We start from the raw sequence: 16,061 nt of genomic DNA, 5'->3' as shown, positions 1-16,061 counted from the left end.
TTTCTTTCCTTCTCACTGGGACAGTCTGCTGACGGTCTCTTGTCCCTCACCGGGAAGAGGGTGTGAATCTCTGACCCACCTGCTGCAGTCTGTGTCGGTCTGGGTGTCAGTAACAGTGAGAAGGAACATTGTCAGTGGACGTGTCACAGGCAGCGAGAAACACAGCCATTCCTGTGATTTACTACCATTAAACCAATGACCGGTGTTCATTGATCTGATGAAGTCTCCAACATCCCTTCACAAGGACCCCCGGACCCTCCCATCATTGGGGAATTACTGACTGACCCCGTGGGCATTTGTCACAATTCTTGGCAATCTGATTTACTACAGTTTTACCCAAAAAACTTTACATTGAAATAACACAATGGAACAGATTCACAGTTCAGAGATAAATCAAGTTACCTCAACTCCTGGCACTTGTGCAGCCCGGCTCCCAGCCGCTGGATTCCTTCACACTGAATGTGGCAGTTCACCAGGTCGAGGTATTTTATTGTATCACAGAATCCGATGATATGAGACAGGACCGCGCAGTCAATCGGGGTCAGTGTGATTCCACTGAATGAAAGCGTTTCCACAGACCCCAGTGCGGCCTGAGCCAGTCCATGATTCTGAGACTCAAACAGGTAGTGCAATGTGTTCAGTAGGCTCCTTTTACCAGCTTCATTCCTCGTGTTTCCACTCTGGCGTTTAACCTCCTCCTTCACCCAGTCAATCACCCGGCAGGTTGTTTGATGAGGAAATGGACCCAGAAACTCCTCCAGACCCCGAGCTGTCATTGGGGAGGAGAGACCAGCAACAAAACGGAGAAATACCTCAAATCGCCCATCTGTCGTGTTGTGGGCTTCAGTGAGGAATATCAGGATATCCCCAGGATGTGGATTCAGGAATTGTGCGACTGCAGCTACAAACTCTTGGATGGTGAGGTGTGGAAATGTGTACACCACGCTCCGGGCAGAATCCTCTCTCTCCAAAAGCTCCATCAGGAACCCGGACAGGAACTGAGAAGGCTGCAGATTGTACTTGATCAAATCTTCATCTGTAAACACAATCTTCTTCTCAGACACTCCTCTGAAGGCCATCTGACCAACCCTGAGTAACACATCACGGGGTTTCTCAATCTCACGGCCGTGGTTTTTCAGGATGTTGTAAATATAGTAGGAGTACAGTTGGGTGATGGTCTTGGGAACTCGCTGTGGGACCCTGACTCTTTGTGTGAAGAAGGGGCCCAGTGTCAGAGCAAGGATCCAGCAGTAGGAGGGGTTGTAGCTCATGGTGTACAGGATCTCGTTCTCTTCCACGTGTTTGATAACAGCTGCTGCCATCGTATGATCTTCAAAATACCTGATGAAATATTCCTTCCGTTCCTCACCAACAAATCCGAGAATTTCAGCCCAGACACTAATCCGAGCCTTTTCCAATAAATGTAATGCAGTGGGACGGGTGGTCACCAGCACTGAACACCCTGGGAGCAGCTTGCCCTGGATTAAACTGTACACAATGTCAGACACCTTGCACTTGAATTCAGGATCTGTGCATGTGGTCAGAGGTTCTGTGTCTCTCCGACTATCAGAAAAATCAATTTTGTCATTGAATGTATCCAAACCATCGAATATAAATAGCAATCCCTCTGGGTTCTTCCAGACCTCTCTCAGGATATTCCCAAAGTAAGGATACTGATCCAGAATCAGTTCCTTCAGGTTTATTCTACAATTAATGGTGTTTAAATCCCGGAATTTGAAACTGAAGACAAACTGGAATTGTTGGTATATTTTCCTCGTGGCCCAGTCATAAACAATCTTTTGCACCATTGTTGTTTTCCCGATCCCCGGGACTCCAGCTACTGCTGCCGAACTCCCAGATTTGGATTTACTCCGGGCAAAGCTGCTCTGGAACAACTGATCAGTCCGGACTTTTTCCAGCTTTCGGCGGAGATGTTCCTCTCTCAATTCTTCGTGTTCTCTGCCTCTTGCCAGCAGCTCGTGTTCCACCAGTCTCCGATCTCGAACAGTAGAAATAACCGTGAGCTCAACGTATCGATCAACCAGCTGGAAAACCTTCACCTTCTCCCTCATCAGGATCGTGTTCACTCTCAGCGTTTCAGTTTGTGCCCGCAGAGTCTCCTTGTGTTTCTGTTGAACATCTTCCACGGGAACAGAGAACATTGTCGAAATATTAAATAGCTCAACTGACAAAGAATATTATAACTGCATTTCAGCATTCAGTGTTTCAGATTACATGAATTAATTCAATGCTTCCATGGATATTAGGACAGAAAGTAAAATTCTGTTCACAGACACTGGAATTGACAGCGATGGATGTCTCAGAAAATGTCCAATACTCATATTCTGATACTAGTTATTTGTGAAGGTGAACATTCCCCTGATATCCTATTCCAATCCTGACTGCACTCCGTTACAACAACATTTCACTATATTTAAAGCATTGTTTGCCTCATTAACAGAGGATGTTAATGTTGATCTGGTTTGGAACTATGGAGAACAGGACACTATGCATTTTGGCCAATCTGCACACTGGGGAGTCACAGGTGTCCACTGCTCTTGCATCACAACAGGAGCAGAATACGCGGGAAATACTCAAGTCGGGCAGCGTCTGGGGGACAATCACAGTGAAGTTTTGGATCGATAACCCATCAGAACAACAAGAATGAAAATGGGTAGTTTTCAGTCTCAGTGATGGAGGAGTGGAGGAAAGATGGAAAGGAATCTCCGTGAATGGCAGAGACAATAAGCATCTCAGTGGTGTACATCGTGTACGTGTCTGTGAGGAAGGGTGGTGAAGTCTTGGCAACTGCTACTGATCAGTCTGGCAGGTGGAGTGTGGGGCTCTGTATTATGATGCCTCTGCTTATCAGAGTCGACCATGGATGTTGTGGCCCAGATGACTAGATACGCAAGCCAGGACACTCTTCCATTGGTTAACTTCCTTCTCCTATGATAGTTTCTTCATTTTTATGGATTCTGCTTTCATTTCCATTCAGTGATGTGTACCCTTTATCAGAATTGCATATGCTTGTATGGAGTGCTGAATCCTCCTTGCGTTGATGACAATATATCCTTAGGGCAAGTTGTGGATTTCAGTTAGGCCACACTTGGTTCTGGTCGCCTCACTATAGGAAGGATGTTGAAGCATTGAAAAAGGTATAGAGGAGATTTACCAGGATGCTGCCTGGTTTTGAGAGTATGGATTATGATCAGAGATTAAGGGAGCTAGGGTTTTACTCTTTGGAGAGGAGGAGGATGAGAGGAGACATGATAGAGGTGTACAAGGTATTAAGAGGAATAGATAGATAGCCGGCTCCTCTTCCCCAGGGCACAACTGCTCAGTACAAGAGGACATAGTTTTAAGGTAAGGTGAGGGAAGTTCAAAGGGGATATTGGAGGAAGTTTTTTTACGCAGAGAGTGGTTGGTGCGTGGAATGCACTGCCTGAGTCAGTGGTGGAGGCAGATACACCGGTGAAGTTTAAGAGAGTACTAGACAGGTATATGGAGGAATTTAATGTGGAGCGTTATATGGGAGGCAGGGTTTGAGGGTCGGCACAACATTGTGGGCCAAAGGGCTTGTAATGTGCTGTACTATTCTACGTTCCATGTTCTATGAGTATTTAACCTGGACCTAATATATTGATGCAGCTACAGAGAAGGCACAACAGTGGCTATATTTCATCAGGATTTTCCAACATCACTCAACTATTTCTACAGAAATAATTTGCAAAGCATTGTAACTGGCTGCATCACCGTCTGGTTCATGGGGACTACTGTACAGGATCGGAGTAAGGCGCACACTCAATGATTCAGGAACAACTTCTCCTCTGCCATTCAGTCTCTGAATGGACATTGAACCCGTCGATAGTGACTGAATCGTGATAATCTTTTTTTTATTTCTATTTCTACACAACTTGTTTAATATTTTTTAGAATCGCACAGATATGCATAGCTATATATGCTATATATGGTTTCTTTGGAAATTAGTTCCAGTATTTGAATTAATAGTTTTATCTTTACTGATGCAAGAACAACTAATTTCCAATCAACCCTGTATAGCTGTGTCAAAGTATAATTCGTTTATTTTTTTTTCTGATTTTTGTCCGTTTCAGTAAATTAGAAAGCAGGTTTACAAGTCGCTCTGGAATACGCCTACATTTATTTTTGTAACAGTGGCTGTTCCTCTGTGGTTGTTAATAGGGCGATTATTGTACGCCAATGCTTCATCAGATGTTGTAGAAATTTCACAAAGATTGGTTGCATCTTATATATATTAGGAACTTCTCTTTAACACACGAGGGACAGAATCAGGCAACACAGACAAAATGCTGGTGGAACGCAGCAGGCCAGGCAGCATCTATAGGAAGAAGCACTGTCGACGTTTCGGGCCGAGTCCTTTCATCAGGACTGTCTCAGAATCAAATCGTTTTTGATAGACAATATAATATTGAAAGATTTCTATTTTCCCCAGGGCATGCTATAGAATTACATAATCTATTAGCAGTTGTTCCTTAAATCCGTTCATACCCACACTGTATTCTTACTGCTCTTCTGTTTGTCTATTGTGGTTATCTAAGTGAGTGGTAATTAGTTAGGGGATGCACGATGTTACAATTATACATACATACATATATTTTTTTTGATTTATTATTAAGAAACCAATAATAACATAGTAGATGACCATTCAATAGTCTTATAAATGCAGAATTAAAGATGTCCTTGAGGCTGTTGCTTCATGCCTTCAGCCTTTTATATCTTCTGCCCCATGGGAATATGACAGAGAGAATGTTTGTGGTGGGTTAGGGTTCAGCAGTGAGGCTTTGGCATGGGGGGGGGGGGGGGGGGGGGGAAGTAGCGTCTTGCAAACTTGAATGAGTTCTTCCAGGAGGTGACAAAGGTGCTGAATGAAGTTACACATGGATATTGTCTGCTTGGATATTAGTTGGGTGTTTGACAAGATCCCACATGGGAGGCTCATGCAGAAAATTAACATGCTTGAGAACTGTGTGAATTGTCCTGGCTGCCAGGGACCCACACTGGGAGAAATTTCTTTCACTGGCTGGTGGTGAATCTGTGAAATTATTGTCATAGACAGCTGAGGAAGACAAGTCATTGGGTATATTTAAAATGCAGGTCGATATGTTCCTGATTAGGAAGAGTGTCAATGTTTACTGGGATAATGGAGTAGAGAGGAATTGAAGAGAAAATTCACTGAGCCGAAAGGCTTAATTCTGCTCCTAGATCTTTTGGTTTTAGGGAGCATCTGGAGTATTGTATTCACTTCTGATTGTCCAGCTCTTGGAAGGATTGGAGAGGGTGCAGGACAGGTTCATCAGGGTATTGCCTGGGTTCGGTGGCATGTGCTACAAGTAGAGTAACTTGATAGGCTTGGTTTGTTTACTCTGGAGTTAGAATAGAAATCTGACAGGTGTACGAGTTTGAGAGATACAAATTTAGGTACACAGCCTGTATTTTTTTTTCACATATGACTGGTGTCTAGTACCAGAGGTCATTTGGCGAGGGTGCGATGGGGTAAATTTACAGCACGTTGGTAGAGTTTTCACATGGTGGTGGGTGCCTGGAAATTATTGCCTGCGTCATGTTGGATGCAACTATGATATAGATTCTCCTAGATATACACATGAATTGTGCAGTAAATGCAAGGGTATGGTCAATAATATAACAGAGGATGCCAAAGTATTTTTTTTCTTTCCCAGATATGTAAAGAGTAAAAGAAACTGAGAGAGTCGATATCGGAGCGCTGAAAAATGATGTTGTAGATGTAGTAATGGGTGAAAAGGAAATGGCAGACACACTCTGTAGAAGTCATTAGGGGAATTACAAAATGTAAAGAGCATCAGCAGACACAATTGAGTGTAGCTGTTGTTATGAAGGACAAGGAGCTATGGAATCTGACAGGTCTGAAGGTAGAAAAGTCATCTCAGCTGGAGGATAAAGTGTATCAGGAGCCTGCCTAGGGTGTGTGGGCATTCCTTGAACATTAGAAACTGGAGTGAAGGGTTCAGCACACCCAACAGCTGGATTGATAGAAAAATACAATGTAGAATATTCAGGCTGCAGCGAGAGATTCTCTGAATCTCTCCAGACATCAGCGAATAATTATTGGTGAATTTTGATTCCCAGGTTCCACCAAGTCACAGTCAAACATTTGAGATCTGGTTTGAACTGAGCATTTCATCACTCACCTATCAGATGAGAGGGTAACTCTGATAACCCTTGGGCGATATTCATATATTCCTGTGGATCAGGACCTGTTTAAATCAAAAAAATTCCGTGAAAACAGAACTAAAATAATTAAACCTGATTATTTCAATGTGCCTTTGTGTTCAGTGCGTGGTTTTAACGTACCTCGTTCCTGTATTTCCTTCAGTATTCTGTCCAACTTTGGTAACTCAGTCCTCCATGTCACAAAGGATTCCCACATCGCCCTCCGGGCCCGGGAGCCTTTGCCCATCACCAAACTGAGGAAGAGTCTGGAACTCTCTGCCCGGTTTCCCTTCTCTGTCAGTTCAGTGACTTTCTATAAAAGGAAAACAATGAATTTATTGTGGAGCAGACAGACAGACATGGAGAATGTGCAGGAAAGTATCTGTTCATGGCCCCAGTAGCTTCAGAACAGATGCAGTCACTGGGCTGCTGCCTCATCCTCCCTGGGTTCAGTCATTAACAGAGAAACAGTAACTGAAGGAAATTCTCAATCAATTTTGTGAAAGCATAAGATTTTACTGACGCCTTGTGGTAGATGCAATGTTATTAATTTACTTGTCCATCAATGTGCAACATTACATCAAAAATATGCGACAACAAGAACGGAAGAGGGGGAGAGTGAGAGGCAAAAAAATGGATGGCAGGCATCACTGAATTGTGGCAAAATGAAGATCCTTGTTGGGTGCTTACATCTATGGATAAATACTTAATCAAAAGGATAGGCAGGTGGGTGAAAGGGTCGGCTTGACTCCTTTCTCGTAGAAAAATAGAAGTCCTTATAAAGAAGTGATATTGGATTGGACGATGTAGATGTTAAGAAATTGCACAGGACAAATTACCCTGACGGAACAGTAACCAAGGATGTGGGCTACAAATTCCTGTGGGAGAGAGAAGAGGCATGTAACGAGGACAACGTTACAATAGTCATGGGGCATTTCGATGTGCAGGTAGCTTTGGAAAATCAGATCAGTGCTGAATCCCAAGTGAGGGAATTTATAGAATGCCTATGAGATGGCTTTTGAGAGAAGACTATGGTTGAGTCCACCATAGGAAAGGCGGATCTGGATTCGGTGTTGTGTATTGCACCAGATTTGATTAGGAAGCTTAAGGTAAATATACCCTTAAGAAGCAGTGTTCATAAAATAGAAATGGAGGGAGGAGGTAGTTAGATGCATCTGTATTACAGTGGAATAAAGGAATTACAGAGGCACGAGAGAGGAGCTGGGCAAAAATAAATTGGAAGATGACACTAGCAGAGGCAACAGCAAAGCAGGAGAGGAGTAGATGAAGATTCAGGGAGCGATTCGGAAGGCGTCGGTAGAGGTAGATAATCCCAAATATGAAAAATTATACCAGAGGGAGGATGATCAACCGTGGCTGATGAGGAAGTCAATGCAGCACAAAAACAAAGGAGAGGGCATAGAATATAGCAAAATGTAGAGGAAAGCTGGAGGACGGGAAGCTTTTACTAACCGGCAGAAAGCAACTAAAATGCCGTACGTGGAGAGAATATGAAATGTGAAGGTAGACTAGCTAATAACGTTAAATGGTTCACCAAAAGGTTTGTCTGATATATATAATCTTTTAAGACAACCTTTTGATTTTTGGGGCAATAAGATATCAGCTTTACGTGCGGTGGTTCATGTCTAACCAATCTTAAAGTTTTTCCAGGAAAATTCATGAATCCAAGGAAGTAGGTCTTTTCTCTATGGAATTTAGCACGACAGTTGACAAGGTACTGCATAAGAGGGTGGGCAAGAATGTTCAGTTGTTCAGCATTCAAGGTAAAATGGTAATTTGAATTTGACATTGGCTATTTCCAAGAAGACAGAGAGTGGTTATAGACTGTTGAATCTCTGACTGGGAATTTTTAACTCGTGCGGTGCCACAGGGATCGGTGCTGGGTCCGTTGTTGTTTGTCATCTGCATCACCGATCTGGATGAAAATGTGGTTAATTGGATCAGCAAATTTACAGATGACACTAAGACTGGGGACGTGTGGAGGAGAGAGAGGAAGACGACCAAAGCTTGCAGTGGTGTCTAAACCAGCTGAGATATCGGCTGGAAAATGACGGATGCAATTTAATGCAGACAAGTGCGACGTGTTGCACTTTGGAATGACCAAGCAGGGTCGAACTTATACAGTGACCAGTTGGGCACTGAGGAGTGTGGTAGAGCAAAGTGATCAGGAAATACAGGTCCATAATTCATTAAAAGTGGCAGCAAAGGTAGATAGATCGGAAAGAAAGTATTTGGCACACTAGCCTTCATAAATGATAATATTGAGTACAGGAGATGAGATATGATGTTGAACATGTATAAAACATCCGTGAGGCCTAGTTTTCAGTATTGTGTGCAGATGCGATCACCTACTTAGAGGACAGATGCAAAGAAGGTTGGAAGAGTACAGAGAAAAGGAGACGCTGAACCTGTAGTTCCCAGTGCTCCCCACCTTAACAGCTGAAACCAGATCTGCGAGAGACAATCAGAGATCAAAGTCTCCATTGCCATGTAGAACTCGTAGAACATGAAGGAGATTAATATTCATCACTATTCCCTCTGATACCAGCAGTTCGGTGACAATACACTAAATACACTCACCTCATTTTCTTCTCTACTGAAATGTCCCTCCTTTGTCAACATCCAACCAAGTCTTTCAACCTTTTCTTCAATCGCTTGTTGGAGCCTGTCCCTGTAGAACTTTGTCAGTTGATACAGTCGATGTTCCTCCCCCTCTGCTAGGAGGTTGGAGACTGTAAACTCTGGCTCTGTGACTATAAAAAGAGAATGTATTCACAAACTCAAATATTGCTCGTCTCCCCCACTCTCACCCTACTTGACAAACCAGTAATGTCTTGAACCTCAGTGTTCACCTGCTTTCAGCTGGAAATACGGATTTTGCCCTAATCTCCAACACTGGTCTTAAAACCGACCCAGAAATGCTCTGGGCATGACGTTACCAGATGGGCCACATTCACTAGAAATCTGTCTCTCCCACCATCCCACCCACTCACCAATTTCTGTTTAAGAGGGGCAATAAATTTTGGGACCGTCAATGATAGTCACTTCCCAGAGATACTTTCTCCATCCTGGCGAATACATTTCCCATAACTCATATCCTGGAAATGCTCTCTTATCCTGCTTTTTTCGATACACATCCTGGAAATCATCAGAGCAGGTGGTACGTTTCCTGTAGTGCAGGAACGGATGCCTCACTACACCAGCACCACACCCACACATTTCCCCTCTCTGACCAACCCTCCAACAAGGAGTCACATTTACCCGCTTCCTGCCTCATTCTGCGAACACAGCACCCGCATATTTCACTCACCCACTTCCTGTTGGGGACTGGACAATTCTGTGTTTAATGAGATTCCGAGCTGACAGGCAGTAGCCTCACTTTTGCCGGTTCCAGAGTTCTGCTCAGTGTCTTCGACGTCACTGCCTCTGGGCTGAATTTCCTCCTCCTCCTCTGCGGCCATTGGGACATTGCTCTCAATCTGACCCTGCTTTGGTACCTCGCTTCCAGTGTCCCGATCATCTTCCCTTGATGAGTTGCCTGGTAAAAACCTCTTGAGTACTTTCCGTGCCCGATTTAATTTCCCACCTGAAGTAAATGATGAATAGCAGGTTTAAAGTAATTTATACTCGAGCAAAGATTCATAATGGATGGGTACAATGGAGCCGAGAATCCGGTTGACCAGATTTGGAGTGGGACTGTGCTGGTGAATGTGAACCACACTTCCTGCCAGGTGACCACTCTGATAAGCCGGTGTCTGGACACATCCACTCCCAGAAAAAGAAGTGGACAGACACAATAATACTGATCACCCACTACGCATTAGTTCAACACACTGATATCCAGCAGTTATTAATGGATAACTGGGAATACTGGGATTCTGGGAATTATCACTGGGATTATTTTCCACAAACATAAATCTCCCTGGATCACAAACTGTCCGGTCACCTGTATCACTCACAGACAAGCCACTGGATTACTGATGGTCCGATCCGGCAGATCACACGTTCTCTGTTTGCTTTGTCACACACTGTCTTGTCCCCTGGGTCACAGTCTGACCATTGCCTTGATACCAACAATGTCCAGTCCCCTGGGTCACAGACTGACCATTGCCCTGAGACGAACAATGTCCAGTCCCCTGGGTCACAGACTGACCACTGCCTTGAGAAGACAATGTCCCATCCCCTGGGTCACAGACTGACCATTGCCTTGATACGAACAATGTCCAGTCCCCTGCGTCACAGACTGACCATTGCCTTGAGACGAAAAATGTCCAGTCCCCTGGGTCACAGACTGACCATTGCCTTGAGACGAAAAATGTCCAGTCCCCTGGGTCACAGACTGACCATTGCCTTGAGACGACCAATGTCCAGTCCCCTGGGTTACAGACTGTCCATTGCCTTGAGACGAACAATGTCCCATCCCCTGGGTCACGACTGACCATTGCCTTGAGATGAACAATGTTCAGTCCCCTGGGTCACAGACTGACCATTGCCTTGAGACGAACAATGTCCAGTCCCCTGGGTCACAGACTGACCATTGCCTTGAGACGAAAAATGTCCAGTCCCCAGCGTCACAGACTGACCACTGCCTTGAGACGAACAATGTCCAGTCCCCTGGGCTACAGACTGTCCATTGCCTTGAGACGAACAATGTCCCATCCCCTGGGTCACAGACTGACAACTGCCTTGAGACGAACAATGTCCCATCCCCTGGGTCACAGACTGACCATTGCCTTGAGACGTACAATGTCCAGTCCCCTGGGTCACAGACTGACCACTGCCTTGAGACGAACAATGTCCCATCCCCTGGGTCACAGACTGACCATTGCCTTGAGATGAACAATGTCCAGTCCCCTGCGTCACAGACTGACCATTGCCTTGAGACGAAAAATGTCCAGTCCCCTGCGTCACAGACTGACCATTGCCTTGAGACGAACAATGTCCAGTCCCCTGGGCTACAGACTGACCATTGCCTTGAGATGAACAATGTCCAGTCCCCTGGGTCACAGACTGACCACTGCCTTGAGACGAACAATGTCCAGTCCCCTGGGTCACAGACTGACCACTGCCTTGAGACGAACAATGTCCATTTCCCTGGGTTACAGACTGACCATAACCTTGAGACGAACAATGTCCAGTACCCTGGGTCACAGACTGTCCATTACCTTGAGACGAACAATGTCCAGTCCCCTGGGTCACAGGCTGACCATTGCCTTGAAATGAATAATGTCCAGTACCCTGGGTCACAGGCTGACCATTACCTTGAGACGAACAATGTCCAGTCCCCTGGGTCACAGGCTGACCATTGCCTTGAAATGAATAATGTCCAGTACCCTGGGTCACAGGCTGACCATTGCCTTGAAATGAATAATGTCCAGTACCCTGGGTCACAGGCTGACCATTACCTTGAGACGAACAATGTCCAGTCCCCTGGGTCACAGGCTGACCATTGCCTTGAAATGAACAATGTCCAGTCCCCTGGGTCACAAACTGACCATTGCCTTGAAATGAACAATGTCCAGTCCCCTGGGTCACAAACTGACCATTGCCTTGAAATGAACAATGTCCAGTCCCCTGGGTCACAGACTGCCCATTGCCTTGAAATGAACAATGCCCAGTCCCCTGGGTCACTGACTGACCATTGCCTTGAAATGAACAATGTCCATTTCCCTGGGTTACAGACTGACCATAACCTTGAGCCCATGATGCCTGGTCCCCGGGTCCCATCCCGTCTCCTGAATGATGATTGTCATGTAACAACTATACAAGTCATTGGCAAAGGGAGAGTTGTGCGTGCGTTTCTAGTAGCTAAACTTAAAGAATTGCTTTTGCAGTTGCTAATCGATAGGATGGGTGTGATTCAGCTGGAAAGAGTGCAGAGGAGATTGACAAGTATGTTACAGGATGGGGCTGTTTGGTTTTTGTGTTATAAGGTTCGGCTGGGTCAGTTTGCCCTGGATCATAGGAGCTTGAACGGTGACCTTACACACGTACATCAAATAATCAGGGGTGCAGATAGGGCAGATAGTCAAAGTCTTTTTCGCAGGTTCGGGGAGTCTGAGAGTCGAGGGCAGAAATTTAAAATTATGTATAAAGTAAAAATACTGGACATTTACAAAAGGTATCCAAAGGTTGTTTAAAATGAGAAAAAGTCAATATGATTTGAGAGGAAAATATATATTTCAAACCAAAGGATAAGAACAAATGTAAAAATTCATTGTATTTCAATCAGAGGGGTGAACCTATGGAACAGTTGTAGTGAGAATTTAAAAACATGCACCATATTGACTCGTTTTTAAAATTATTTTAAAACAATTTAATGAACAAATATAAAAATACATGATTCAAAATGAATGGGCGTAATGCAAATAAATCATACTTGGAATTGGATTTTTTGTTAAAAGATTATGAATTTTTTTTGATGTGATGATTAACGCCAAATATGTTTTTTGTATAGTAAGAGGGGTTGATTTGTTGGGCCGAAGGATGTATTTCCTGGCTGTAATCTTCATTTTATTCCACGTGGAATCACAGAGTTGAGCACAATCACAATGCCTACGGGAGACAGAGACAGTTGGTCATTAGTTAGACTGGGAACTTAAATTCAGGTAGCAGATCATCTCACGAGGGAAATATTGAGAACTCATGTTCACTATTTGTCCACAGACCAGACATGGATTGGGCTATTAAAACAGAATCAAATTCAGGTTTATTATCACCGGTATGTGACGTGAAGTTTGTTAACTCATCATCGTTGAAAATGAATTTTTTTTTTTGCTATGATTGTACAGACCAAAATAAAATTTTGTTCATTCATTCATTCAAAAGGGACCGCAGGGGCATTTTTTTCACATGGCAGATTATGGGTATAAATTACGTGCAGCCAGAGGAGGCTGCAAACAGAAATATTGAGAACTCACATTCACCATTTGGCCACAGACCAGACATGGATTGGGGTCTTAAAACAGAATCAGAATCAGGTTTATTATCGCCAGCATGTGATGTGAAATTTGTTAACTTATCAGCAGCAGTTCAAGCCAATACATAATCTAGCAGGGAAAAATAATAATGAATAAAATAAAGGAATAATAATAATAATAAATAAACAAATAAACCAATTCCGTATATTGAATAGATTTTTTAAAACGTGCAAAAACAGAAGAACAGTATATTAAAAAGAAAAGTGAGGTAGTGTCCAAAGATTCAATGTCCATTTAGCAATCGGATGGCAAAGGGGACGAATCTGTTCCTGAATCACCGAGTGTGTGCCTTCAGGCTTCTGTACCTCCTACCTGATGGTAACAGTAAGAAAAGGGCATGCTCCGATGCTGGGGGTCCCTTATAATGGACGCTGCCTTTCTGAGATATCGTTTCCTAAAGATGACTTGGGTACATTGTAGGCTACTGCCCAAGATGGAGCTGACTAGATTTACAAACTTCTGCAGCTTCTCTCAGTCCTGTGCAGTAGCTCCTCCATACCAGACAGTGACACACCGAAGCAGACCACAAGTTTATGTAAAACGAAGGGTCTCCTGATCCTCAGCCATTTCCAAGGCTGGCAATGTTCTCGGCTCGGCTACAGAAAACAGAGTTCGGAAAATTCCCCTCATCTACTTTGCGCATTGAGAGGGAGTTGATAGCTGCCCTGACACATCCTGAAATGTTGTATTATCACAGAATCTCTGAAATCCCAGAAATGCTCTTATCACCTGTCTCTGAATTTTATAAATGATAGTAGGAGATGTCTTTCACCTCTAAACAGGCCCTGATGTGCAACAAACCCTAAGCCTGGACTTTTACGGAACAAACAACACCGCTGTCACATTCCTGTTAGTGTTTCACTCTCGACCTGCTGATTCAGGGTCTCCTGCTCCTTTCACTCAGGTGAAGCTTTGCCTGGTGAGCGGAGTCATTCGACCATTACTGGTGTCAGGTCCCTGCGCTGGAACTGTTGGATCGATCGATTACACAAAGCCGCTTTACCAGTGGGATCAATGACACAGCTTGATGAATCTTTTCTTTGTCCTGTTAGCACCTGTGTAAGTTCCTTCATCTGAACTATTGTGCACCAACAGGGCAGAAGTTTAATTATAAAGATCCCAGTGACCATACCTGTAGCCATTCTGATTCTGACTGACGATTGTTGATTGTCCTCTTCTTGTTTACACTTTGTTTCCGGTGGAGGACAGCTCCACCTGCTGGTGATGACCTGAATTTCACAAAACAAGCAGAGTGAGTAGGATTACATAGCAAGTGTGACAGTATTGCCATCCTCTTATCAGAGCAGCAGTTCACTTTGGAACCAAACATTCCCTGTTAGCATCAACTCCCACACCATGTCTGTATGTCTGTCCAGTGATATCTGGAGCATCCTACTAATATTCACAGAGCAACAGATACAGACCCTTCAGCCCATCGAGACAATGCTGACCACAGTCCCCACAGAGATGGTCCTAATTTCCTAAATTGGATCCATTTCCCTCCTGGCCTCTTCATTCCATCTTCACATCCCAACTGCTTCTGGAGTTAAACATTTGTGCCTGCCTCATCCACTTCCTCTGGCAATTTCCTCCACATAATCACCAATCTCTGCATGGAACCATTGCTACTCGTGTTGGTCTTGAAATCTATTTACCACTCCTCTGCCCATTTAGATCCCCTATAAGCTACGATAATCTTCACCGAGAGAACCATCTACTAATTTTGTGTCATCTGTGAACTTACCGGTCAAGCCTTGTGCACTTGCATTCTAATCATTGCTATCAAATAACAAATAGCAAATGTCCCAACTTGTAGTTTTGTGGTACACCACTAGCTACCAGCCTCCATTCTGAGGAGAAACCTTCAACCACAACTCTTTGCTTGCTACCTTCAAGGCAATCTAGCTCTCTCTTTTTCTCTCTGTACCACATAGGACCTTATCTTGCAGGTCAGGCTGTCATGAGGCACCTTGCCAAAGGCTTTACTGTAGTTCAATGTACAACATCCACTCCCCCATTTCCATTGACAAACATCTTCAAAAAACTTAAAAAGTATTGTTGAACATGACTTTCCATGCACAATGCCATGGTGACTCCTGATCAGTCTCTGTCAAACCAAATGTTGGTAGATATTCTGCTTATGACTGGTCCACATTATGGAAAATTGTCTCCAGCACCTCCCCTTCCATTTTCTCTCTCACCTTCAAAAAGCCAAAATGGGAACCCGTAATAAGATTATGCTTCTCCAAATGTTGTCCCCAAGTATCCGTTCCAAGGGTAGGCCCACCCGAAATGTAACTATTATCCCCAGGATTAAACCAATTGGGTTTACTGAATTTGACAGCCTCCAATCATGTGTTACTATCCCTTGTCCAGAGAGGATACAATGATCATTGTCAATACACCATAACCTCCCCATCACTTCCTGCAGTAACGTGGTGTATATTGATAGATTGAACAACACCTCTTTCATAACATTACCATGCTGCTAAGCTATCGCCACAATCACTGTCCATCTCATTGGTAACTCTGAAGCAAAGCATTCATTAAGCACCTCACCTATCACTGCATCCTCCAGGCACGTTTCCACCTTTGCTCCTGAGTAGTCCTAACCTCAATCTATTCACCCTCCTCTTCTTCACCTACATGTAGAATGCCTTGGGCTTTCCTTCATCCTACTTCCCAAGGACTTCCCAAGTTCCCTTCGACCTCTAAATCACTTTGGAAGCTCCTTCTAGGCTAACTTATAATTATCTAGAACCTTGATTGAATGTTGCTTCCTAACCCTAAATAATGCTTCCTTTTTCCTCTTGCTTAAATGTCCTCTTA

The 16,061-nt window shown here is 44.0% G+C and overlaps 2 protein-coding genes across 4 annotated transcripts in view; both read right to left on the bottom strand.

Annotated features, from left to right (window-relative positions):
• LOC140720783 (uncharacterized) overlaps window positions 1-16,061 on the bottom strand; it is a 421,256-nt gene that overhangs the window by 179,108 nt on the left and 226,087 nt on the right. The window lies entirely within an intron of this gene.
• The window catches only part of LOC140720778 (NACHT, LRR and PYD domains-containing protein 3-like), a 77,189-nt gene that overhangs the window by 4,090 nt on the left and 57,038 nt on the right, over window positions 1-16,061 (bottom strand). The window contains exons 4-9 of the mRNA XM_073035614.1: window positions 14,365-14,461; window positions 9,563-9,838; window positions 8,833-9,005; window positions 6,373-6,544; window positions 6,210-6,275; window positions 403-2,140 (exon numbers count right to left, since the gene is read on the bottom strand). Of these exons, the coding sequence (XP_072891715.1) occupies window positions 403-2,140; window positions 6,210-6,275; window positions 6,373-6,544; window positions 8,833-9,005; window positions 9,563-9,838; window positions 14,365-14,374 (2,435 nt within the window). The 5' untranslated portion in view covers window positions 14,375-14,461. The remainder of the gene's footprint in view (window positions 1-402; window positions 2,141-6,209; window positions 6,276-6,372; window positions 6,545-8,832; window positions 9,006-9,562; window positions 9,839-14,364; window positions 14,462-16,061) is intronic.

This window comes from Hemitrygon akajei, unplaced genomic scaffold (genome assembly GCF_048418815.1).
Source record: "Hemitrygon akajei unplaced genomic scaffold, sHemAka1.3 Scf000047, whole genome shotgun sequence".
In the NCBI taxonomy this organism is placed as follows: Eukaryota; Metazoa; Chordata; class Chondrichthyes; order Myliobatiformes; family Dasyatidae; genus Hemitrygon; species Hemitrygon akajei.
The sequence above is the reverse complement of the archived record's forward strand: the minus strand, read 5'-3'. Positions and strand labels throughout refer to the sequence as shown.